This window comes from Moschus berezovskii, chromosome X, assembly GCF_049115385.1.
Source record: "Moschus berezovskii isolate FMDL1 chromosome X, NW_MosBer_1.0, whole genome shotgun sequence".
NCBI lineage: Eukaryota > Metazoa > Chordata > Mammalia > Artiodactyla > Moschidae > Moschus > Moschus berezovskii.
Genome location: NC_142488.1, coordinates 39,299,017 through 39,323,255, shown reverse-complemented (window position 1 = coordinate 39,323,255; position 24,239 = coordinate 39,299,017). Strand labels below are relative to the sequence as shown.

Sequence of the window (24,239 nt, the reverse complement as noted above, 5' to 3'; positions counted from 1 at the left end):
GACCCAACCTAGACAGCATATTAAAAAGCAGAGACATTACTTTGCCAACCAAGGTCCGTCTAGTCAAGGCTATGGTTTTTCCAGTAGTCATGTATGGATGTGAATTGGACTGTGAAGAAAGCTGATCGCCGAAGAATTGATGCTTTTGAACTGTGGTGTTGGAGACGACTCTTGAGAGTCCCTTGGACTGCAAGGAGATCCAAGCAGCCCATCCTAAAGATCAGTCCTGGGTGTTCATTGGAAGGACTGATGCTGAAGCTGAAACTCCAATACTTTGGCCACCTCATGCGAAGAGTTTACTCATTGGAAAAGACCCTGATGCTGGGAGGCATTAGGGGCAGGAGGAGAAGGGGACGACAGAGAATGAGATGGCTGGGTAGCATCATCGACTCGATGGTGGTGAGTTTGAATGAACTCCGGGAGTTGGTGATGGACAGGGAGGCCTGGCGTGCTGTGATTCATGGGGTCGCAAAGAGTCAGACACGACTAAGTGACTGAACTGAACCAAACACCCCTCAAATATGTGACCGCTTTATTGCTGATTTAAGTGAACTTTGAAGCCAAATGTTTGACAAATCTTGGTTTTAGAATGAAGAGTTGTCAATACTTAGACCACAATCTCATTTGAAAGGCTTAGATGTGAAGGTACAAATTAAGGGCTGCATCCCTCTACTTAGAAACATTTTCCTTTTAAATTCCCTTCAGATCAATTACACCTCTAATTTACCTTCCATTTAGAAAATCTTATTTTAATAAATAAAAGGGGAAACCGAAATTTAATTTATAAAGTTTTATTTTTGTATATGTGCTAAATCTTAGGAACTGTGGACAATCTTCAGTCTGTTGGCTTGTAAAAGGCTGAAAAGTATATGATCTGGGTGGTGAGATTTCCTTTTAGGAATCTGGATTTCAAAATGCAAAAAAATTTTTTCACTCATTTGCAAGTTTAAAACATGGTGCACCTTTCCCCCTTTTTTCTTAGACCTATAAATTCGGAGGAAAAGTGCTACATTTCTGCAGACGTAAAATAATCTAAAATAATCGTAAATACAATCGGCAGCAAGTTCATAATACATTTAGCACTTCCGTAGTGATTTACCACACCCAAAACCTTATTTCCAAACACTAAACACTCACATAGGCGCATGACCTATTTTAGTTGAGCCCCACTAGGAAACCAGTACTCAACGCTTTTTAAAAAAATCAGTAACACAAAAACTGGGGGGGGGGGAGAGGAGCAGTGTTTACTTTCTCGGCAGTATGTAATACCTTCAAACTAGAGACCAAAATTGGGCACTTATGAAAAGGCAATTTTTAAAAATCCAGTTATAATTCTAAATAAGGCAGGATATATCCACCAAAATTAACCACAAGATTCAGCAAAGTAAGAGTTCCAGCTGGAAAAATAAGAAAAAATGGAACTATTCTGGAGTAGTCATCTGAGTATTCACAGACTTGCTTTCATTTATAAATGTAATTCAAATAAAAAAGGCTCCTCATCTTTTTAACCCACTGCTAGGGTTAAATACTTAAATTGTTATCATTCACTAATAAAAGTTAATCGTGAAAAAAATATAAAACATTTTCATAATTCTAAATTTGTACACATAACAGCTGAAAGACAAGGCTGGGAAATTATCATTGAGAGAAAAATCAATGAAGACAAAAATCCCGAATATGAGGATGTTCTTATTTCTGCCTCGATAATGCTGAACATGAAAATTTGGTTGGTAGAGGGCTTAGAAACAGCAGCAGTATGGTTTTTGCCAAGTTGTGCACTGAAATACTTAGATCCAATAGGGCAAGGCCCTTGTTCACACAGATTAACAATGCAAATATCTTCAGTCTTTATGTTAACAGATTCTACTGTCTCCTAAAAAGTAACCATGCCATTTAGAGTTTTCGGGGGTACTTCTCTGAAAGGAAGACTAGTGATTCTGCAACAAACATTTAAAGTAGGAAATATATATATGGCTCAAGAAATCAGTTGAGGGAGAATTAAATAATCTGTAGGCACTTTGAAGACTTGGAAGTTTAAAATGTGCCATTTGTGTTCAGAAAAAGACCTCAAAATCACTGCTATGTTGCTCTTACAATAACATGCATCTTAAAATTTTCAGTTATACATTAATGCTTGCTTAAGAGTTAAATAGAGAAAATAATTTGCACAAACAAACAAAAGCAACTCTTTCCATTCACTTTCCCTAGATCCTGATCACAGCACAGACCACTCTTCCTCAAGTGGAGGGGGAAAGGATTGACAAGCCCTCAAAGCAGCCAAGGTGGGATCTCCCTCCAAGGAGAAAAATTCACAGCCTTTTAAAATGTCAAGTTTTCACGTCTAGGAAGTCATTCGTTTTTAAATTAAGTATATTACATACTTTTGTTAAGGATCAGGACACACACAAATCACCTCAGATGGTTAGATGGTGTAATTTATGATAGCAACTTGTTCAAATAAATTTAACCTATTTTTGCTCATTGTTAAGGAAACTTGGAATTGAGAAACTTCTAAATTAAAGTTACCAATTGGAATTGCAGATAGTGTGTATGACTTTGGCTCACACTTATACGTAATATACTTAAGGTAAAAACAGGCTCTATCTGGTGTTAAATTTTCCTAATGTTACAGAAAACCTAGAAGCACAGATTGACTACAGAGTACTGCAAATAAGATATCCAAAGCTTTATCTTAAATACCTGCCCCCTTTAATCACAAAATAACAAATTCTCAATTTTGTTTCTGCTTTGTTCAATTCCAACTATAGCCTTTTTGACAAAACATTTGCCTATTAACTGAATTGTAAAAAATACAACCAAGCTTGTGCTCATTAAATATACATGTATATAAAAAACATACAAAAAGTACAAGATTGATTATGTTAGGAAACTTTTACAGTGTCAACATCCTGTTTTTCTCTTAAATCTTCAGTCAAGGGCCAAAAGTCAAATCTTTCTGTGCACAAAAACTCAATGTGACTGAACTCCTGAATTCAGGGTCATGTCTAGGTGTGCTATGCACAGAATTAACCTTAATATGTAGTCCTTAAAATAAAAAAAAAAAAGACAAAAAGTAACAACAACAAATAAAACCCCCAAAACACACCACAGGACAAAAAGTTCTTCTTAAATCAAATTCTATTTGTGAATTCAGCAAAATAATTTCTATAAAATAAAACAGCAAAATATTTAAATAGAATAGGGTGGACTGTATCTGTTTGCAGGGGTATTTGGTTTTTAGACAGGTTCCAAAAAATTACACACATTCAAGTTACCAATTCTCTTTTAAATACAGTATTAACTGATGAATTTATCATCTTAAATGTTTATTCTGATATTGATACCTCAATTAACCAGTTTTCTTTTTAATTAGACCCTGCTTCAAACATGAAAATTTTTGGAATAATGGAAAAGGAGCTAGGACAACTCTTGCTTTCAAGTAAAACTGTGACTGAGCAGCAGCTCAGCAAACATCTTGGTGCAGTGGTATTCCAAGTACTGTGGGTTTCTGATGACTTCCGCTTCACTGGGATCCAGCAGAAGGCAAGTTTTAGAAGGTTCTCCTAGTAAGCTCTACAAAAGAAACAAAACAAGCACACCAAATACAGTCTTCTATTATGCTCCGAGCATCCTGGCATAGCAAATTTTTGCATATTTGTTTTAAATCTTTTAAAATTCCCATTACTGACACTTAAAGTTTCTTTATCCCACCCAGAGATTGAATTGTCAAACATTAAGATGTAAGCAACATATGTGTAACTGAAATCCGCCTGTTTATCACACTTCTCCCCTTGTTTTTATATTTTATATTCTAGGTGTAAGAAGGAAAAGCTCTGAGCAATACAGCTGTCACACTGGGACAACTGCTGTCATTATGGTAATTTTTTCCTCATTGGCTACACTAACCTGGTGTGAAGCCATGCTAAATGTTACAGCATAACTATAGCTTCAAAGTGATTAACCTAACATCAGAATAAAAAGGCAATGAAAAAGATCTAGAAACAATGTTACATCACCAATTTTCCACATCAACCAAATAATTTAAAGGTTACCAGCCTTACATTGCTCATAATAAAACTGACTCCAGTGGCAAAGAATTAACATGAAACTATTGGTGTGGCTGACATGGATGGGCTCTGGTTTGTTGCTGTTGGTTTATTTTTTGTTTTTGTAAAGGAGTTGATCCAACTGCCGTCAGGCAGGCAACACTGGTTGCAGAGTGCAATGGGTAGAACAAGAAAATTAACTTTTGTAGGTTTTGTAGATCTGTGAGTCTCATCAAGAAAAAAGTCTTGCTTAAGAATTAACAGTCAGACATTAATATACTATATACACCTTTGCCATTTACACATTAGCATCAGGCCATTTATTACAAAACACTATACACTTTCCACTGCAGGCGAGTTATATATTGACAGCAAATTTCTGCAGATAAGACAGTGAATAAACTTTCCACTCCATATTGATTAGGAATAGTTTTTTCTAGTTTTAAATATTAGCCAGACACAGAAAAAGGTTGGACTGTAAGGCCTGGGTGCACAGTCTTGATGGAACCAGCTAATCATGTGCGTTTCACTGATCCTTCGTCTGAGGTGGGGACACTTCTTCACTGCCTTCATAATTTTCTTGTGCTCGTTGGCCAGTTCTCTGAGGGTTGTTCATGTGATGTGCTGCTGGGCCTGTATACGGCTGTCCATGCACATGGTTATTCTGGGAGGGGAGACAAGATCTGCATATTAAAACTTAATATATATTGAACTTCAACTTTAAAGACCACAGGCTGAACTTTGTGGAAATGTAAACATTTCTTTTTATTCCTGGGACTTAATGAGTAAATATGCTTGGGCTAATGATGAAAAACACTGGTTTGAAACAGAAAAGACAGCCTCAAAGCCCCAAGTGAGAGCAATGTAGGTATGATTCTTCGGCCAAGGTGATTTAAAGTGCCCAAAATTATTTACATTCAAGTCTGACAAATAAGGGATAACACAGCCCATTATCGCTTGTGGTAAAAAAAAAAAAAAAATTCACAAAAGAGCCAGAACACATCCATTCTCACTCTAAGCACTTTGAAACTTCTATACGAGAAATCTGACTAAATGATCATGAGATCTGCATAAGCAACAACCCTCAACACAGAATGATGTTAATAAAAACAAAAAACATTGAAGATAATGGATTAATTAGGCATGATTAAGCATGACCTTTCTCAAGGCTGAGGGAAGTAACTCTTCTGATGGATTTGTACATTCCCACCAGCCAAGCCAAGAAGATTTTAGGCTTTCACTTTCTGTAATTTCTATTAGGAAAATAAATATCTTGAATATGCATTTTCTAATTAGCCAGCATGCTTCTACCTCTACTATGAACTGTAAGAATGCTTAAATAATGGTTCTGAAAGCATGGTTCCTGACCAGCAGCAGCATCACCTGGGAACTCATTAGAAAAGTAGATTTTTCTGCTCCCACCTCCTAGACCTATTGAATCAGAAACTCTGGGGTACCCCTCCCTCAACAGCCCACCAGGGGATTCCAATGTTTGTTCCAGAATCACTGCCACAAAAGATCGAAATTAGTCACACCTGGGACTTAGACATGTTCTCATTTAGAAAGTTTCTTCATCTAAATTTAGTTATTGATCTTTAACAAAATTCATGGAAATCTGTCAAATCCCTGACTTTTCTCCAATAATTTTTTACGGTCATTGAAGTCTTGGTTATGCTATGTAAGCAAACAGTTCTTCCTTCATTGCCATATCCAGGGTCTTCCTTCACTGGCATATTTCATGTCTCTACTCGCAGATTTGGCCTACCAGGAAATGTCATCTTAATCCATTATACTAAACACTATCATTTTATACTAATACAAATAATCATAGTTTTTACTAACTTCATCTACTAAGTACAAGAGGGGTGCATATATTTGACCAGGAAACACCACAGGGGAAGCTCAAACATGTCACATCGTGACCCCATGCCAACCATTCCTTTTTTGATCATGCCCCCAAAGCTGGTCTAGATTATCCCTCTATTACTTTACATTGGCAACAAAAAACTTAGCCATCCTATAAATAATGCATAAACATTCTAGGGGATAAAAACACAAACTAAGCCTGATATACCTGCTGATACTGAGATCCAGGTGAGTGGGGGTATAATGGGGCATCTTCAGGTGGAGGTGACTCATGCTCATCTGGGGCATCTTGGTCATCTGGCTCCTGATTTTAAATATTTAAACATAAAGAATTATGTAAGCAAATTCAATTTCTTTTTTGGTTTGAAATAAAATCTTTAAAAAACCGACCCACTAACAAATTTTATTATAGATAAAATAACTGAAAGAAACCTGATTTGGATTCTTTCAGATATACTAGATTCAGGCAATCTCCCCCAAATTTCTTTAAAAGACTCCCTCATTAAGTTAAGACCACATATAGTATACATATTAAAGCAAACAAAACTCCCCATAATTCTTCCCCCATTATCATTAATACATAAACACTGGCCTATAAAGTAAAGAATTACTTTGCTTTCTTCCATTTCTATCTGCTGCACACTGGTGGCTTTTTTTACCTCCTCTGGACAGAGTTCACAAGCTTTTGCAAGTGTCATCCTAGCACTATGTGATCTCTCCAAGAAATAACCATTTGATGTTTCATTGCTTTGCACTGGAGGAGACCAATTGTTATAAGTGTATTGAGGATTGCCAGTGTATGGTCGTCTTTCAAGTTCATCTCCAAGCCATTCCACTGCCCAGGTCCACTTCCTTTTAAGATCTCCATTGCCCTTCAAAAGAAAAGAAAGCTATGTATGTAAAAAGGTTCTGCAATATTTTTCAAAGTTAACTTGAAACGACAACTCCAAATTCTCATAATTCTCTTAAAATCCTTAAATCAGATTCAGGTTTCCACAAAATTATACATACACACACACAGAGACAGAGGTCTCTACAAAATTATACACACACACAGAGAAAAAACTCTCACCTGTAGAATCTGGTAAGCAACAGGACAATTGCTAAAGAGAGCTACCATACATTTTATACACTGGTATGCTCTTTTTTGATAGTGATTCTTAGAGCGCTGGATTGTGTCAAACAGCCCATCTCGGTCATCTGGGATTCCTTTGAGTGCATTGTGAATTCTGAAAGGGAATGACATAAATTAAAACTTCTAAAATCAAGTAGCAGCTAACATTTACTAAGTGCCTACTATCAGCCATTCAATAAAGGTCTCTGATGTAGTCATCTGATCTAATACTTTAACACATAAGAAAAAAAGAGGTTAAAAGGCTTGCACCCAAGGTCATATGGCTGCCTAGAACCAACTTATTTCTGATCCAAAATGACAAATATAGTATGATTCCACTTATACGAGGCATTCAAAATAGGCAAAAGTCAGAGAAAGCAAGAATAATGGGTACAGAGTTTCAGTCTGGGATGATGAAAAAGTTCTAGGGATGTATAGCAGTGATGGTAACAGCACTGTACACTTAAAAATGGTTAAAACAGTAAATCTTGTTATGATTTTAAAAATTACCTGCCTGCAATTCTACTCTGAGCTATATAAAGAGAGAATTGAAAACAGGTGTTTTTTTGAAAATACAAAACGTGTACATGAATGTTCACAACAGAATTATTCACAACAGCCAAAAGGTGGAAACAACCCAAATATCCACCAACAAAACAATACAACAGAATATTTTTCAGTCATGAAGAGGGACGAATTACAGATATGTACTCTAACATGGATGCATTTGAAAACTATGTTAAGTGAAAGAAGCCAGATACAAAAGAACATATTGTACGATTCCGATCATATGAGATGAACGGAATATCCAAGTCCTGGGTATTTTGCCCATGGATAGACAAATAGAGACAGAAAGCAGATGAGTGGGTGTCAGGGGCTGGGGAACAGGAGGACTAGAAAGTGACTGCTTAATTGGGTTTGGATTTTCCTTCCAGAGTGATGAAAATGAACGGAATTAGACAGTGGTAATGGTTGCACCTGGGTCGGGAAGATCCCCTGGAGAAGGAAATGGTAACCCACTCCAGTATTCTTGCCTGGAGAATCCCATGGACGGAGAAGCCTGGTAGGCTACAGTCCACGGGGTCGCAGAGAGTCGGACACGACTGAGCGACGGAACGGAACGGAATGGTTGCACAACTGCACTCATCTCACACGCCTTCGGAGAAGGCAATGGCAAGCCACTCCAGTACTCTTGCCTAGAAAATCCCATGGATGGAGGAGCCTGGTAGGCTGCAGTCCTTGGGGTCGCTAAGGGTCGGACATGACTGTGCGACTTCACTTTCACACACTGGAGAAGGAAATGGCAACCCATTCCAGTGTTCTTGTCTGGAGAATCCCAGGGATAGGGGAGCCTGGTGAGCTGCCGTCTATGGGGTCACACAGAGTCAGACACGACTGAAGTGACTTAGCAGCACACGCTAGTAAAGTCATGCTCAAAATTCTCCAAGCCAGGCTTCAGCAATACATGAACCGTGAATCTCCAGATGTTCAAGCTAGTTTTAGAAAAGGCAGAGGAACTAGAGATCAAATTGCCAAGATCTTTTGGATCATCGAAAAAGCAAGAGAGTTCCAGAAAAACATCTATTTCTGCTTCATTGACTATGCCAAAGCCTTTGACTGTGTGGATCACAATAAACTGTGGAACATTCTGAAGAGATGGGAATCCCAGACCACCTGACCTGCCTCTTGAGAAACCTGTATGCAGGTCAGGAAGCAACAGTTAGAACTGGACATGGAACAACAGACTGGTTCCAAATAGGAAAAGGAGTGCGTCAAGGTTGTATATTGTCACCCTGCTTATTTAACTTATATGCAGAGTACATCATGAGGAACGCTGGGCTGGAAGAAGCACAAGTTGGAATCAAGATTGCTGGGAGAAATATCAATAACCTCAGATATGCAGATGACACCACCCTTATGGCAGAAAGTAAAGAAGAACTCAAAGGCCTCTTGATGAAAGTGAAAGAGGAGAGTGAAAAGTTTGGCTTGAAGCTCAACATTCAGAAAACGAATATCATGGCATCTGGTCCTATCACTTCATGGGAAATAGATGGGCAAACAGTGGAAACAGTGTCAGACTATTTTTTTGGGCTCCAAAATCACTGCAGATGCTGACTGTGGCCATGAAATTAAAAGACGTTTACTCCTTGGAAGGAAAGTTATGACCAACCTGAATGGCATATTGAAAAGCAGAGACATTACTTTGCCAACCAAGGTCCGTCTAGTCAAGGCTATGGTTTTTCCCGTGGGCATGTATGGATGTGAGAGTTGGACTGTGAAGAAAGCTGATCGCCGAAGAATTGATGCTTTTGAACTGTGGTGTTGGAGTAGACTCTTGAGAGTCCCTTGGACTGCAAGGAGATCCAAGCAGTCCATCCTAAAGGAGATCAGTCCTGGGTGTTCATTGGAAGGACTGATGCTGAAACTCCAATACTTTGGCCACCTCATGTGACGAGCTGACTCAATGGAAAAGAGTCTGATGCTAGGAGGGATTGGGGGTGGGAGGAGACGGGGATGACAGAGAATGAGATGGCTGGATGGCATCACTGACTCTATGGACATGAGTTTGAGTGAACTCTGGGAGTTGGTGATGGACAGGAAGGCCTGGCATGCTGTGATTCATGGGGTCGCAGAGTCGGACACGACTGAGCGACTGAACTGAACTGAATGGTTGCACAACACTAAATATACTAAAAGTCCAGTCACTGAATTGCATATTTCAAAATGGTTAAAATACTGAATTAAAAAATAAAGTGAATTTTATCTCAATAAAGAAACATTACCTTTTATACACTGTACATTTTACTTAACAGAATGTTTCAAATCAAAAGGCAAGTTTTTTTTTTGTATTACACGCATTCATAAAATTCATTTTGTTTGGAAGTAACTTTGTAATTCTGCAAAGTTAAACCATCTCAGGCCACACAATCAACCACGTACAGGCTTCCTGCTATTTAATCTGAAACACTGCAGTGTATTTTCTGTTTTTACCTTCAATTTTTTCAAGTGATAACGAATCAACTGCTTTACAAATGCTATTTTTATCAATATTATCTTTGCCTCCCTTGTTCCTCAATGCCTAACAGTGCCAAGCCCATGGGAGATGCTCCATAAATACATAGTTCACTGAATGACTAAAAGCCTACTGTGAGAAAATTATTTTCAAGCTTGGTGCCAGGGAATCATGACAACAATCTTATTACACAAAAAACAAATTCCCATGTTTAAATCGGCACATGTGCCTTTAGCGTTATTACTTATTCTAATTTGGGCTAAGATATGGCTAACTGGTTTAAAGCTATACATGTTGAGAATATTTTCAAAAGAAAATAGTGAAAACTTAAGATTCCATTTCAACTGACTCCTAAGTTTTAAATCCTCTGATCATATTGAGAAGGGTACTCGTAGTGTTCAAAATAAACGGCTACAGTTTTGGAACTATTAAATTTTGTGTTTAATGGAAACTGATTTCTGGTTTAATTCAATTTTTATAATATTAACTATTTGAAATCTATGATGTTAATTTTGGTGAATAATTTGAAAATATTATTTCATGATTTCTGGCATTTGCAATCTGCACTAAGACTCAAGACTTTTAATTTCTCTTTAAGCATTTTGTTGTTACAGAACTTGTGTTCCAGTTTCTGTTTTAGTTATAGTGACAGAGAGGAAGCAGTCTACTATATAAATTCTTAATTATTTCCCAACAAATTCAATATATATTAAATAAAATTTCTTTAAACAGAACACATTTTAAAAAAGGTTATGTATTGATTGGTTGAAAAAAAATGTACCCAGAGGCTTGCACGAACCTAACTCTGTATATCCCCCAGGAGCAATGACCTAGTACTTGCTCAGTGTTCACAATGACTTTCAGATCATTAACTACTATGAATACTGGGAACCGCCTACACTTATTTACCGAAGGGACTCTCACATAATTCTAAAACCAATGTAATCCAATCCTAAAATAACTCTAGAGCATCACTGATGAAATGGAAGCATTTATCAAAAAATTCTTCCAAATAAAAAACATAACGCCAAGTGAAAGAAAAAGATTAGTATATTAAGTATGCAACTTGGGCAATGAGAGGGGAAAATAAATGGAGTTGTGAAGGAACCATTTTATTCATCCTTAAGTTTTACAATAAAACATTTATTAGACTTCCAAGAGGTTAAAAAAATAAATATGCTGTTAATTTCACTTACTCTAAGAACTGCGCAAGAAACAACAAAAGAGGGTAATTACCTGTGAGTCTGCCAGGAGTCCTCAATCAGCAAGATCTGCAGAAGCAGATCCAAGTAGGGCCGGAGTTCGTAAGTATAGGAATATGCCACCTAAAAACAGGTAAAACATGGTGAAGAACTTATTTAAAGCAGCAACACTGGTGATCACTTTGTAATGTGTAATGCATAAAAATATCAAATCACTATGTTGCACACCTAAAACTAGTTTAATTGTATACTCAAAAATATAATTTAAAAAATATAATAAAAATAAAATAACAAGTTAGAGACATATAAATGTGTATTTTTCTTTAACCTGCCAGAGAAGTTCACTGAGGACAGTAGATGAGAACTGAGGATTCTCCCAGCAGCAAAAACGAAGCAGTTTGACGGTTTCCTCTGAGTTGCTGCAGTCCTCAATGATTTTCTTCACATAACTTGTCCTCACAAATAAAATGTCTGCCACGTTCTGCTGAATTGGCATTATAGGTTGTGATAAATTAGGATCACCAAAAGGATTGGGAAGAGGAGGGTTACCTAGAATACAGATTTGTCATCAATGAAAAACTAATCGGCTTCTCCATAAGAATATCCAGCTTTCACTACAGAAAATAGCTTTATCATTTTTTTAAAAAGAAAATAATAATATAGATAGTTTCCCAAGTACAAAGAAAGTATTGAAGCATTATAATGATCAGATATATCAAGATGATAAAACATAAAAGTTAAATACCAATACTGGTATTTTCTTATTTAAAAGTTAGTTCTTAAACTACTTTATAAACAAGATACCAACCTCAGTAGCAAGTAGATAGAAAGATTCCCTTTTAAGCATGTGAAAAACCTGCAGGACTCAGAATATTATAAAATATTCCAAAGCATGGACTTTCACAGATTCTTGTTTTATACTGAAACTTCTTCAGAATCACTTTTAATGAGGTACTACTTATGGCTAGCAGTACTTTAAAACCAATGTAAAGAATGGAGTATTTGACTTTACCATTGATTGAAGACTGCATTCTTGACGAGACATTGCAACAACGGATTAGCTGTGACACTACCGAGTATAATTTGCCTAATTCAGCATACTGATACTTGATTGGAGGACCTGGACCTTCGTCTAAAGACACAAGCATAAAGGTAGCAGGTACACTCAATTTCAGAAGTTGTGTCTTCTCTGCCACACCTACAGTACAGAAGGGAGAAGCAGGAAGAGAGGGGAAGAATTATATGAAAGAATTGGGACGGAAGGGCTTCGTATTTTTTCTACAAACTTTATCATCAGAAGATTACTTTTACTTGGCATTGAGAGTATTATTAAAAAATAATAATACAAAAAATAATTATTAAAAAAAATTTAAAAGAACCAAAAATCTAATTGGAGTTAAGTATTAAAATGGTTAAACTGTGACTATGACATTGCAATCCTCTGGACACTTTTCTGCCATCCCCATATTATATCAATTCTAGTCAGACTGAATAACCTTTCGTTTCCTCCAATGAGCCATGCTGAATTTACTTCCAAGTCTCTACACCTTTTGTTCACTCTGGATGGAAAAATTCAACCAATTCCTACAATCAATTTCTCCATTAAGTCCCACACACTCCCCAAATCTGGTAAGGTACCTCTACTGATGTACTTCCACAGCACTTTGTATTTTCCCCATTATTGTCACAACATATTTTATGGCAAGTACCCTTTAATTTGCTTCTATACCCCATTAGAAAGTAACAGTCTTATTTACCGCCATGTTCCAAGAAATATAACAAATACAAGTCCACAATCCCTTATTTGAAATCCCTAGGTTCGAACAGCTCTTTTCATCAATATAAACAAGTTGGTTTGAAAATTTGGCCTGAACCAATAAGAGCTATCACAGTCTTCCATCCAACCCCTCTCAATGTGAATATTCATGTGTATGATTACAAAGTGCTGTTCTGGACACTGCTCCAGGGATGTTACATAATTCATGGTATATGCACTATTTTACCTTTCTTAAATGCGAACAGTTCTGAACCCCAAAGCCTATTGGTCCTAAGGATTTTGCATTAAAGTTTATAGACATGTTATTTGCTTTCAGCAATGAATCTTTAAATTACATTATGGGCAAATGATGAATGCTTTTTTAGACAGGGAATACCTAAAAAAAGGGAGTTGAACAGAGTAGAATTTTTATAAATACCTAAGATTTGGCACGTCTAAGTGTGAAGTACAGATTCCCCTTATGCTTGTTTGTGTAATAAATATTCTTTTCAACTGCAAATATGCAAGTATCTTTAGTATGGGGAGGTAAGGGAAAAGAAGACAAATACAAAGTAGAATGTTGCTGTGTTAAAAGGGTCATGGATCATTGGTGATTAGTAAGTGACACACACAAAACCTGGAATGACAGTAATGTTTAGGTTTAGAATTTAACATAAATAACAGGCAATTTAAGTGAATATATTATATTATCCCCAACTTTTAATTTCATTTACTTCAATAAAACTTAAATATAGACTAAATCCTTTACCCAAACTTGGTGAATATTACACAATCATCTGGGACCTTTTGAAAATGTAGATTCCTTGTGTTAGTTCTGACAATTCTTACTCAGTTGGTTTGGGATGGGGCCTAGGAATCAGTATTTTCAAAAAACCAGGTCTAGCACCACTGCTTTAGGAGAGAAAAATATGATTAAGATACAGATTCTGACCTGTGTCTGAGCAGAGATAAGACACATGCATAAATAAAGTACAAGGTAAAAAGTGTAGCAAAAAGTTTCAGATAAAATTCATAATAGGTTTTATGAAACACTTTCTATTTTAGACCAGGTTATATTTCATCACTTGACTTAAATGATTTCATTACTTAATACATTGAAAGAGAATTATGAAAACTTAAATTCTTACCTAAATTGGCATACATTACAAACAGGTTGAAATACTGCTGTAAATGACGCCCATGCTCTGAAACTTCTCTTCTCAGCAGATTTAATACTGCTCTTAGTAAGTGATCACTCAGGCTTAAGTTGTCATAAGCCTGTAAAAGATGAAAACATTGGTTGTTTTCCAGCAACAAGATGCAGGTACGATATAATTCTCTTTGCATAAAAAAGGAAGATGCACATATACATGTTAAATATAGGCAGAAATTTCTGGAAGGACTGATCACACAAGGAACGATTAAAAAGGGTTGCTTTTTTAGGAAAGGGGATGAATTAAAATTCATGTATAACATATAACAGTAAGTGTATAACTAAGCCACTGAATGTAACTGAATTAACAGAAAATTCCGTTAAGTTTTAAAGAGCCAAAAGTGACAATAGTCACTATTCACTGCTGGGAAGTACTTTTTAATGGAACTCATAGACATTGAAGCATCAGATCACATGGTTATTACATGCTCATGAACATTTGTTAGGTAAACATCTCAAACAGATGCACATATGTGTGGCTTCAGCTTCCAGGAAATAGAATTCATGTGTAAGCATTTAATCATTAGAAGTAAACTGGGCAATTACCTGACTAGAAGGTCCTGGAGATGCAAAAGGTGAAGGACATGGCCCATCTTGCAAGGAAAAATGTGCAATAAAAACTATCAGTTTTGCAAATGCACCTCTCACTTCTGCACTAGGGCACTCCAGAAGGTATTCAGAGAAGCGATTTGAAACATTAAAAAGGACATTATGAGCAAACCAAAAACGTACATTCTTGCTGTGACGAAGGAGAATACATAATGCATCATACCTAAGACAAAACAAACAAAATCCTAGGTTCAACGACAAAAATGATAACCCCCATTCCCTTAACATCTTACTGTTAGAATTGTTAAGTACATATTGTTAAAGCAAGGTATGATATAAATGGTCTCTAAACTTCCACAATTAGAAACAAATTCATTTTAAGTTTTTACCTTTTTAACCTATGGCTGAATGTAATCTAGGGAGGCTAAAATGTAGTAATTTTGTGATTGGATAACCTTTAAGTATTATCCTGTAATGTTTTATACACAAAAGTCAAAGATATGATACACTATAACAGTATAAAGGGCCACATTTAATCTCAGGAATTACTTAAATATGATTTCTTTCACTATTGCTACCAAGATTTTTTAAATTCTGCATTCCAAATCTGAAACAAGATTATTAGAGCTTGGAAAAAATAAAGCAGTATATTAAAGAACCAAACTAAATGCCAGTAATAATAGGAATGAAAATCCAAAACAATGTACCAATCACTGGCAGAGCCACGGACTATTTTCTTGGTGTGAAATCCTGTGGTAAAGAGGAATCTCGCGGCAAGCTGAATACTAATCATTGTGATTTCTTCTGCTTCAGGCAACAGGTGATCTTGCCCTATAAATAAAGTGCAGATTAAAAAGTAGTCAAATTTGTATGCCCAAGCCCCATTTTCATACAAATCTGCATTACCTACAATTTTCCAAGCCCCAACTATGTTAAACCCCTCTGAGGCTACTTGTGAAATAATTCTGTTCATTAAAACATACTTCAACTAATGCTTGAGTAAATAAAAACAAATTGTTATAACAAACAAAAGCTCCTCTGTCTCTAAATACCCAGATAATATATAATGCTCAGAGGTAACAGTCATCTGAAATAGGACTTGAAAACAATCAGAAAGAAAGAAAACAAACACGTTGATGCCTGCTAAGAAATCCTGCAAGAAGAGGTATGCTTTGTTACTAAGAAGATAAATTCTTGATACTTACCTGGAGGAGGATTTAAGTAAACACCATTGCATGTAAGCAGTTTTTTCATAAACTGAAAATATTCCAAACTGTATTGCATTCGGTTATGCATGAATTGTACGTTCTGTTTCCGTACACTTCTCTCAATGGCTGATGGCATAATAATCTGATGGGGTCTTGAGGTGATAGCAAGCTCTGATATATATCTTATCAATTCATCACCCTGGTCTATTGTGTCCAATCGTTCATAAAAAAGTATATAAGCATTCCACCACCTTTTCTGGCGCCTGTATGACATGCGCTTCATCATGTGATCGAATACTTCTCCCATGTACTCTCCACCGAAACACTGGTTTTTCATTTCTTCGTCGTCATCCATTTTACATTCAGTTACATCTCCATCATCAAATTTATACCAACGGTTTCTCTCACCATCTCCTCCATTCCTTTGAATGATATAAGAATAGTAATGTCCTCCGCTTGCTTGACCGCTGTGTACAAGCACCCCCACAAGTCTGTATTTCGTGCTTCCTGCTGTCTCACTGTCAGACTGCTCATTCTGTTGTATCAACTGACTCTCTGGGTTTACGTTATCTCCTTCCAGCTTTGCAACACCTGCAACTGTGTAAGGTTCCATGTCCAGCTCACGAGGAAATTCAAAATAATCATTAAACTTGATTGCACATTCTCTTTCCCAATCATAGTCGAATCGTTTTAGTTGGATAGCAAGAACTGGAGGCAGTTTTTTAATAAGCAAGCGCTTTACAGTATCAACCTAAAATAAACAGAGCAAATTACTAGCAGTTGTCTTATAATCCACTGCAAAAACCCACCAAACTTTAAAACTCTATTATTAAATTCTCAATATTAATCTGAAATTTTAAGTGTAAACATAACGTGATAGTGAACATAATCAAAGCAAATCTGTAAGTTTATAGTTTTAATGTTAACTAAAACAAGTAATACAGAAGTACTCTGATGCCACTTGCTACAAACTGCAAAAATTAGTGATTTACTCGCTGCCTGATTTCTATATTGGCAGTATTATCTAACCATCATTACCTGTTTGATATTTATTGTTATTTTAATGAAGGTGTTGTTTACTGTGAGCCAACTACAGAAATATAGTAATAGCAGCTAATATTTATTGGGCAGTTAGGTGCCAAATTATATGCCAAGTGCTGCCCCAGGAGTAACATGTATAATCCTCACAACCCTCTCAAGCAGGTACTACTGAACCATAAGCATGACAATGAGGAGCAGTTGAAAGATTTAAGTAACCTGCCTCAAGTCTTAGAGCTGTGAGTGGCAAGGTATGACTTTACAGGTCATCTCAACCTCTAGATTTTAAAACCTCTCCAAGTGGTATGTAAACTCAAAATAATACAGGTGGCTTAGTGGTAAGAGGGCTTGGGAGCCCAGAAAGATACTATTAAATGCCCACAGACAAAAGCCAATACCAGGTGAGGCAAAAAAAAATTTGATCCAAGTGGTTTTAAAAATACAGGTGGTAGAAGAAATCTTATGTGGCTAAATAAAGCAATTAACAGTTTGGTCTCAGTGAACTTCTCTGTCTTGGCTAGTAACTCTGGATGTGAGAGGAGCAATGTTTTCCTCTATGAGCTCTGTAGCTTTGCGGAGCTCAAGCAGTCTGGTCAGATATGGATGAAAGGTGCCTGTGTAAGTCAGACAAGAGATTGTAGTATTAAGCTATTGTGACCTCTAAAGTGATTCACTCTTATCTTTACCTGTTGTCCCTAGCCCTTTCTGGCACTAATTTCTCTGGATACCTGACAAACCTTTTAAGTCCATTATCTTAACTACCTCTCTGCTACCACTGTTAACAAAGCAGGGCAGGGAATACAGAGGGCAAATTTTGAGAACAAACGAAAACAATCATTCTTCCAAACCCATTATATGTAACCATCATTATTTTAAACAAAACTGGGCAATCCATACCTTTTTATTGCATTTTTCACAATGATAAGCATTTGCACCTTCTAATAAATCTCCTTTGACATATTGTTCCAAAGAATCCAGAAGATTTTGGTGATTTCTAATGTCTACATTCAAAGTCGTAAAAGATTCTTCACACTCGTATCTAAAGATATTATTTAAGAAATGATCAAAGAGAATTTATTCCTTAATTTTCTAAACATCTTACTTAGTTATGTGCTCAATATAAACTACTTTTGTAATATTTATAATAAAACACAAAACCCATTAAGTTAAAAAATGTACTCATAAATGACAGTTACCATTTATGGGCCATTTATCCTCTCTGGGCACTACATTAGATTGTTTCCACACTATGCATAACAGGTTCTTTGTCTTCACAACAAATATTTTCTATCACCATCTCCACATCAGAGATGAGAGAAGTGGGGTTCAGAATGTGAATCTGGCTAAGATTACCAGGAGAAATGGTGTTTTGAAGCTAGATCTGTCTGGCTTCACAGCTCCAACTCTATATAGTCTACCATGCTCCTTCCGCCATCATTTGTTTAGATTATAATGAGCTAAATTTCTAAATGTTTCTCCTCTTCTATAATGGAAACATTACTAAAGCACAAGTTGAACACACAAATGAACATGGGCTAAGCAATCTGAATAGGAGCCAGAATCCCCCTTTTGGCATTATTCTACCAAAGGAATTTTCAGATTTGTGATGAGACATATTTATAAATTTAGAACATGGGATGTGAGAATTTCACTCTCAACCATTAAATTAATTCACTGAACAAATATATGCCATGCCTACCATGTATATATAAAGCACTGTGGTATAGTCAGTGTTTAAGATGGTCTCTCATATTAAGGGCTTTCAATTTGGTTAATGAAAAAGGCATTTATAAGTGACATGAATGGAATATGAAGTATAAAGCAAATTGTCATGATAACTAGGGAACAGCCCATAGATAAGAAAAAAGAAGTTCAATTTTATGATTTCAGGTAAAAAATTGGTCATTTGAAAATGAGAAGTCAGTAAAGATGTAAAAGGCCAGAGAGTAAATATTACCAGTTTTTTTGGGCCATGAGGTCCCTATAGCAACTACTCAACTCTGTTGTTACAGTGAGAGCAGGAAGACAGTTGGTAAAGGAATGGGTATGTGCCGATAAAACTATAAAAACAGATGCAGGGCTGGACTTGACCTATGATCCATAGTTTGTTAACTGTTATTCTAGATAAATACCCTAAACAGACTGTCACAGGACTCTCATTTATGTGACCTTCTAGCATGGAATAGGACTAGTTTAGTTGTTGAGTAGGTATTTGAACTTGAGGAATTTTACTTAAGATTATCTGTTCTCTGGACATTTTCACTTAGCAAAGAAAACCAGTAATTTCCCAATAATTCTGAAAACTGACTATAAGAAACCAAGGAAAACTGACCAGAACAGATAGCCAGAAAAAAAATTTTTTAATCAGTATAAAAACAAGAGGTTAAAATGACAATTTTATGGTACACCTAATAATGTACAAGGTCCTTTAAAAGAAGCAAAAGTTGCCCAGTCTGTGTAAACAATTTTATGGCCTCATTCAGAATGAATAGCTTAACATTTATATATAATATTACCACTCCCTCAATCATTTCCAAAATGAAATGATTCTAAAATGGTTCAAAAATGAAGCACCCCCCACTAACCATATACATACATGACCTATGACTATACACAATGCTCTTTTGTTGCTGCTGTTCAGTTGTTAAGTTGTGTCCTTGTAGAAAATACTACCTTACTGTGATATTTTGGTGAGAAGGGACTTCAATAACTAACATTAATTAACTGATGACCTATAAGAGAAGTTCCAAAGTAAAACTTCCATAAAGTAGTCATAAATGTATATCTATCAGTAGTAAACTTTAATAGTTATTTTAACTATTTTCAATAAGTTCTTAATCAACTTCCCTTTTAAGGAAAAAAAAAAAAACCCTAACAATTTGTTTATAGTTATTTTTTGCTATAAATGCTTTGTGCGGAAAACATACCTTAAAGACAATGATAGTAATCAACGCTATTTTCAAAAAGTCAGCATTTCATTTGTATAAGAAATAGTGCCCCACACTTGTCATCTTCTAAACTTAACATATTTACAGTATTATTAACTATTTTAAGATAAAGGAAAAATTCATTAGTAATACCTGTATATGCAAAATGCCATGTATTTTCTTAGGCATGATCATACATAAGGACATATAAGAGTATAAAATAGTAAGAGCTTAGGTGGAGTTAAAGGAACCAAGTATTATTTGACAAAAACAAACAGATCCACAAAGGTCATGTAACTTTTCTGTTCTGTTAACTTCATTGTAATAAAATGAGAAAACAAACAACCCCCCCAATAGTAAGGTATGCACAATATATAATTCATCCCATCTCAGGTATTTAGTAATCGGTAGCATACTTCACTTTTTAACATAATTAATAATAAATAGTACAACATACATATAAAGTATGCAATTGGTACTCACCTATGTGGGCAGCCTTGGCAAATCTTCTGATCTGCAAAGGAACCTCCTAAGACTTTACTTAGCATAGCTGGATGTCCTAAGGCTTTCAAAGCTTCATCTAAACTATCCACCAATGAATTAAAAAATTCTAAAGCATCATGTTGTTCACGAAGATTAACAGGCTCACCCCAAAGCCTAAGAAATGAATGGAGTAAAATACATAATGTGAGACACTCTCAGAACAATAAATACAATATATTTTTCAGGAAAAAAGCAATACAACCAAAGTAACACATATAAACTGAGATTTTATTCCTCAATTACATGAGGAAGTAGGAAAAAAAAAAAAAAGGAATGCTCTTTATGTATTGATTGTTGTGGAGGAGAAAGTAAGATTCACAGGAAAAGTGGTAGTTTAATAGGAAACAAATACCACAAAACTACAAAGAAAACTATATGGTGATGTTACTATATGCTTCTCACTGCACTGTATTCAGAGGTATTTCTTCTTGCCAAAAAAGTTTAACCTGAATCTAATCATGGGGAAATAATCACACAAATCAATAAAGTACCATAAAGGTCATGAAAAATTAGGGAGATTACTTTAGAGATGACTGAAGAGCTAATAACCAAATTCTTGTGATTCCTTCTAGGATACCAGTCTGAAATTGGACAAAAAAATTACAAAGACTATTTTGGGGAAATTGGAATATATCTAATGACATTACTGAATACTAAATTTCATGCATGTGATAACTATTAAATATTATGTAGGAAAACGTCCTTATTCTTAGAGAATACATTTTCAGGCATATGAGGGGACCAAGAGTAATATCCGCAACTATCAACTAGTTTAGAAAAAACAAACAAAAACCCAAAATCAAGTATACCCATAAGCAAATATGGCAAAATGTTAACAACTGGTAAATCTGGGTGAAGAATATGCATCATAAAGGTGATTCCTTTTCTGCTGGTGTGAAATTTTTCAACATAAAAAATTAGGGGTGCGAAATGTGGTTAACTCACCCACATATACCTAGAGTACATGACAGGTCTAAAGTGTAGATAATCCAGAAGTGCTAGTCTAGACAAATCGAGAGCTCCACTGCTGTTAAGTCACTTCAGTCGTGTCCGACTCTGTGCGACCCCATAGACGGCAGCCCACCAGGCTCTCCCGTCCCTGGGATTCTCCAGGCAAGAACACTGGAGTGGGTTGCCATTTCCTTCTCGAGACAAATCGAGAGCTCCACTAACATAGGGAACAATTAACTGAGAAGCCCAAAAAAGCAAATATATTACAAGAAGAGTGATAATTATAACCGAATAACAAATTTTAAGACAAAAATTCAAAAAGTTTAAGAGTAATAATCTGGAAGAGAAAGAACAGAAATGCTAAAAGCCTTATGGCAGAGATGGGACAAGTTAGAGAAAGAAAGAAAACTTGAATAGTCAGAGAGGAAGGTGAGCCTTCTGCCAGGTGATGGGACTGAAAGAGCAAAAGCAGAGCTGGGAAAGAGGGGGGTGTGTGCAAGCCAATAAGTGTGGATTAAATAGGGGGCCTAGTTTGAGGAATTGATGGAATTTATATGGAATTCATACGGAAGTCACTGTATTATAAAGCAGTGGTTTCAAAAGAAATCTAAGTAGTATCTTGGTAGGGAAAAGGGCAGCTGCTATGACTGAAGCAGAGAAGGTGGACCAGAGCGGCAGTGTCAGGTGACCCTTGGCTTCCCTGCTCTCAGCTGCCTGGGATTGAAGGGATTCCTTGAAGGGATTCTAAGGAGTATTATTTAAGGGAATTCCCTGCTGGTCCAGTGGTTAAGACTCCATGCTTTCACTGCCAAGGGTCTGGGTTCAATACCTGGTTAGAGAACTAAGACCCTAAAAGCTATCTGGTACATTAAAAAGAAAGAAAGGAGTACTATTTAAAAACAAAAATACTATTACGAAGGATTATGGTGTTTTCATACATAGTACAGATGCGTAGTTGTATAATACTACAGTATTTTAGTATAGTGCATGACACAAGAGGTAATAAAAAAAAGGTGAAATAAATGAAGCCAGAGAAATAAGATCAAGACATAACTGAACAACAACAAATTCCGCCCCCTGCCAAAGATATTTATCACACCTTTCCTATAAAATTGTACATGAGACTAGCCAAAAAGTTGCTATGGGGACGTTTCTTTTACAGGTCTACTCTGGCTATTAAATGAAAGAATGATAAAACTAAGATGTGACCATTTTGTAGTCCTGATGAAATGTTGCATTTAGGCAATGATAATCAATGGGTGTTATCCTAAGAGGCAGACAGACATATACTTCTCCTCACTGAGCTTATTGTTATCACCTATGAGGTAGGCCGGCCTTGTCTATCCACTCCAAAACAAGAAAAAAATAACAGCGGAACCTGATCGAGCCTCTAGCTCTCTCTACCTATTTATATGACATGTAGGGAACTGACGAAAACAAAGCACCACAGGGATCTCAATAAAATCCAAATGGGAAAATGTACAGAGTTAATTATTTGTTTTTTATCCCCAACAAATAACTACAAGGGTGAAAAAAGAAGAGACATATCAACACCTGCAGCATATGGACTTCATTTGGGTTATGATTTCAAAAAACTTAATAGTAAAAAAAACAATTATGAGGTCACTGGGTAAAATAAAATATTGACAAGGATATTAAGGAATTTTTAAAAGACATGATAATAGTATCATGGTCATGTTAAAAAAGACATTAGAGATACACACTGAAATATTTACGGGTGAAATTATGCATCTGCTTCAAAACAATCTAAAAAGAAGTAGATGGGAATGTAGATTAAACAGCAATGAGTTGACAGTTATTGAAGTTGAGTGATGAATACATAAGGGTTCATACTCTTCTCCCTACTATGTAAATATTATAAGCTTTCAAAACAAAAAATTAGTAACATCTTAAGAGACTAAAAAGAATGCTGCCTCTTACTAAGACATTTTCTACCTCCTTTGGGGACAATGAGAAAACAAACCTAACTATGAAATAAAGTTTGACTAGTACTACTGCTTAAATATTAAACATAAAAGTGCTTTCCAGTATAGGTTTTAGAAGTTTAACGTTAGTGTCATGAGATGGTCATAAAGGTTTAAGCAATATCCCAATTGCTAGTCATCCATAATTTACCTGAACTGTTTCCAAAATCCTCTGGGCACATAGTACTGTAGTCGAGAAGCAGCTAAATGACCAAAGATGACCTGAAGGTGTCTCAAAACACCAATATTGTACTCTTTTCTGTCTTCTGTTTTACTTAATGCTGGTTTGTCTTCAAATTGTTGAGGGTATCCAAATACATCATCTCTGGGATCAACATTGCTCTGGAAAGCAAAACATATCACTAATGAGCTAATCGAACTTCAAAGTATAGTAAAAATTATGTTGAGACAAATGCTTAACGATTAGTGAACAAATCACTTGTATTTCTATTTATTTCCAAAGCACTTAAAGTTCAATTTATAAACTTTACAGGATCAGTGTTTATCCCCACCCATTTCACATAAGAGTTGTCATAAAGGAATAACTATGTATCGCAGAAGTAGGTGATAGAGCAAAGGACAATGAAGTAATTAACTTAGGCTGTACTGGACACAAACGCAGGCTTTGCTACTTATAAGGCTAAGTGACTTTGAGCAATTAAGTGCCTCATGTGTAAATGGGTGAACATACTCTTCACGTAGCTGTTGTGAGGAGGATATGAGATAATGTATGTAAACTGCTTAGACTTGTAAACATTCAATACAATGTATATGTTAAGAGAGTAGTACTCTTCAACAAATGGTGCTGGAAAAACTATAGATATCCAT

The 24,239-nt window shown here is 36.0% G+C and overlaps 1 protein-coding gene across 4 annotated transcripts in view; it reads right to left on the bottom strand.

Moving 5' to 3' along the window:
• Nucleotides 1-775: 775 nt before the first annotated feature.
• The window catches only part of USP9X (ubiquitin specific peptidase 9 X-linked), an 85,636-nt gene continuing 62,172 nt past the window's right edge, over nt 776-24,239 (bottom strand). For 2 of the 4 annotated variants that reach the window (XM_055393954.2, XM_055393956.2), the window contains exons 31-44: nt 23,563-23,753; nt 20,416-20,589; nt 17,903-18,044; nt 15,965-16,718; nt 15,467-15,590; nt 14,757-14,982; nt 14,146-14,275; nt 12,254-12,439; nt 11,570-11,790; nt 11,276-11,364; nt 6,985-7,141; nt 6,524-6,784; nt 6,121-6,216; nt 776-4,710 (exon numbers count right to left, since the gene is read on the bottom strand). In XM_055393954.2, the coding sequence (XP_055249929.1) occupies nt 4,573-4,710; nt 6,121-6,216; nt 6,524-6,784; nt 6,985-7,141; nt 11,276-11,364; nt 11,570-11,790; nt 12,254-12,439; nt 14,146-14,275; nt 14,757-14,982; nt 15,467-15,590; nt 15,965-16,718; nt 17,903-18,044; nt 20,416-20,589; nt 23,563-23,753 (2,889 nt within the window). In that variant the 3' untranslated portion in view covers nt 776-4,572. The remainder of the gene's footprint in view (nt 4,711-6,120; nt 6,217-6,523; nt 6,785-6,984; nt 7,142-11,275; nt 11,365-11,569; nt 11,791-12,253; nt 12,440-14,145; nt 14,276-14,756; nt 14,983-15,466; nt 15,591-15,964; nt 16,719-17,902; nt 18,045-20,415; nt 20,590-23,562; nt 23,754-24,239) is intronic. The other 2 variants (XM_055393957.2, XM_055393958.2) reach the window with 1 other exon arrangement.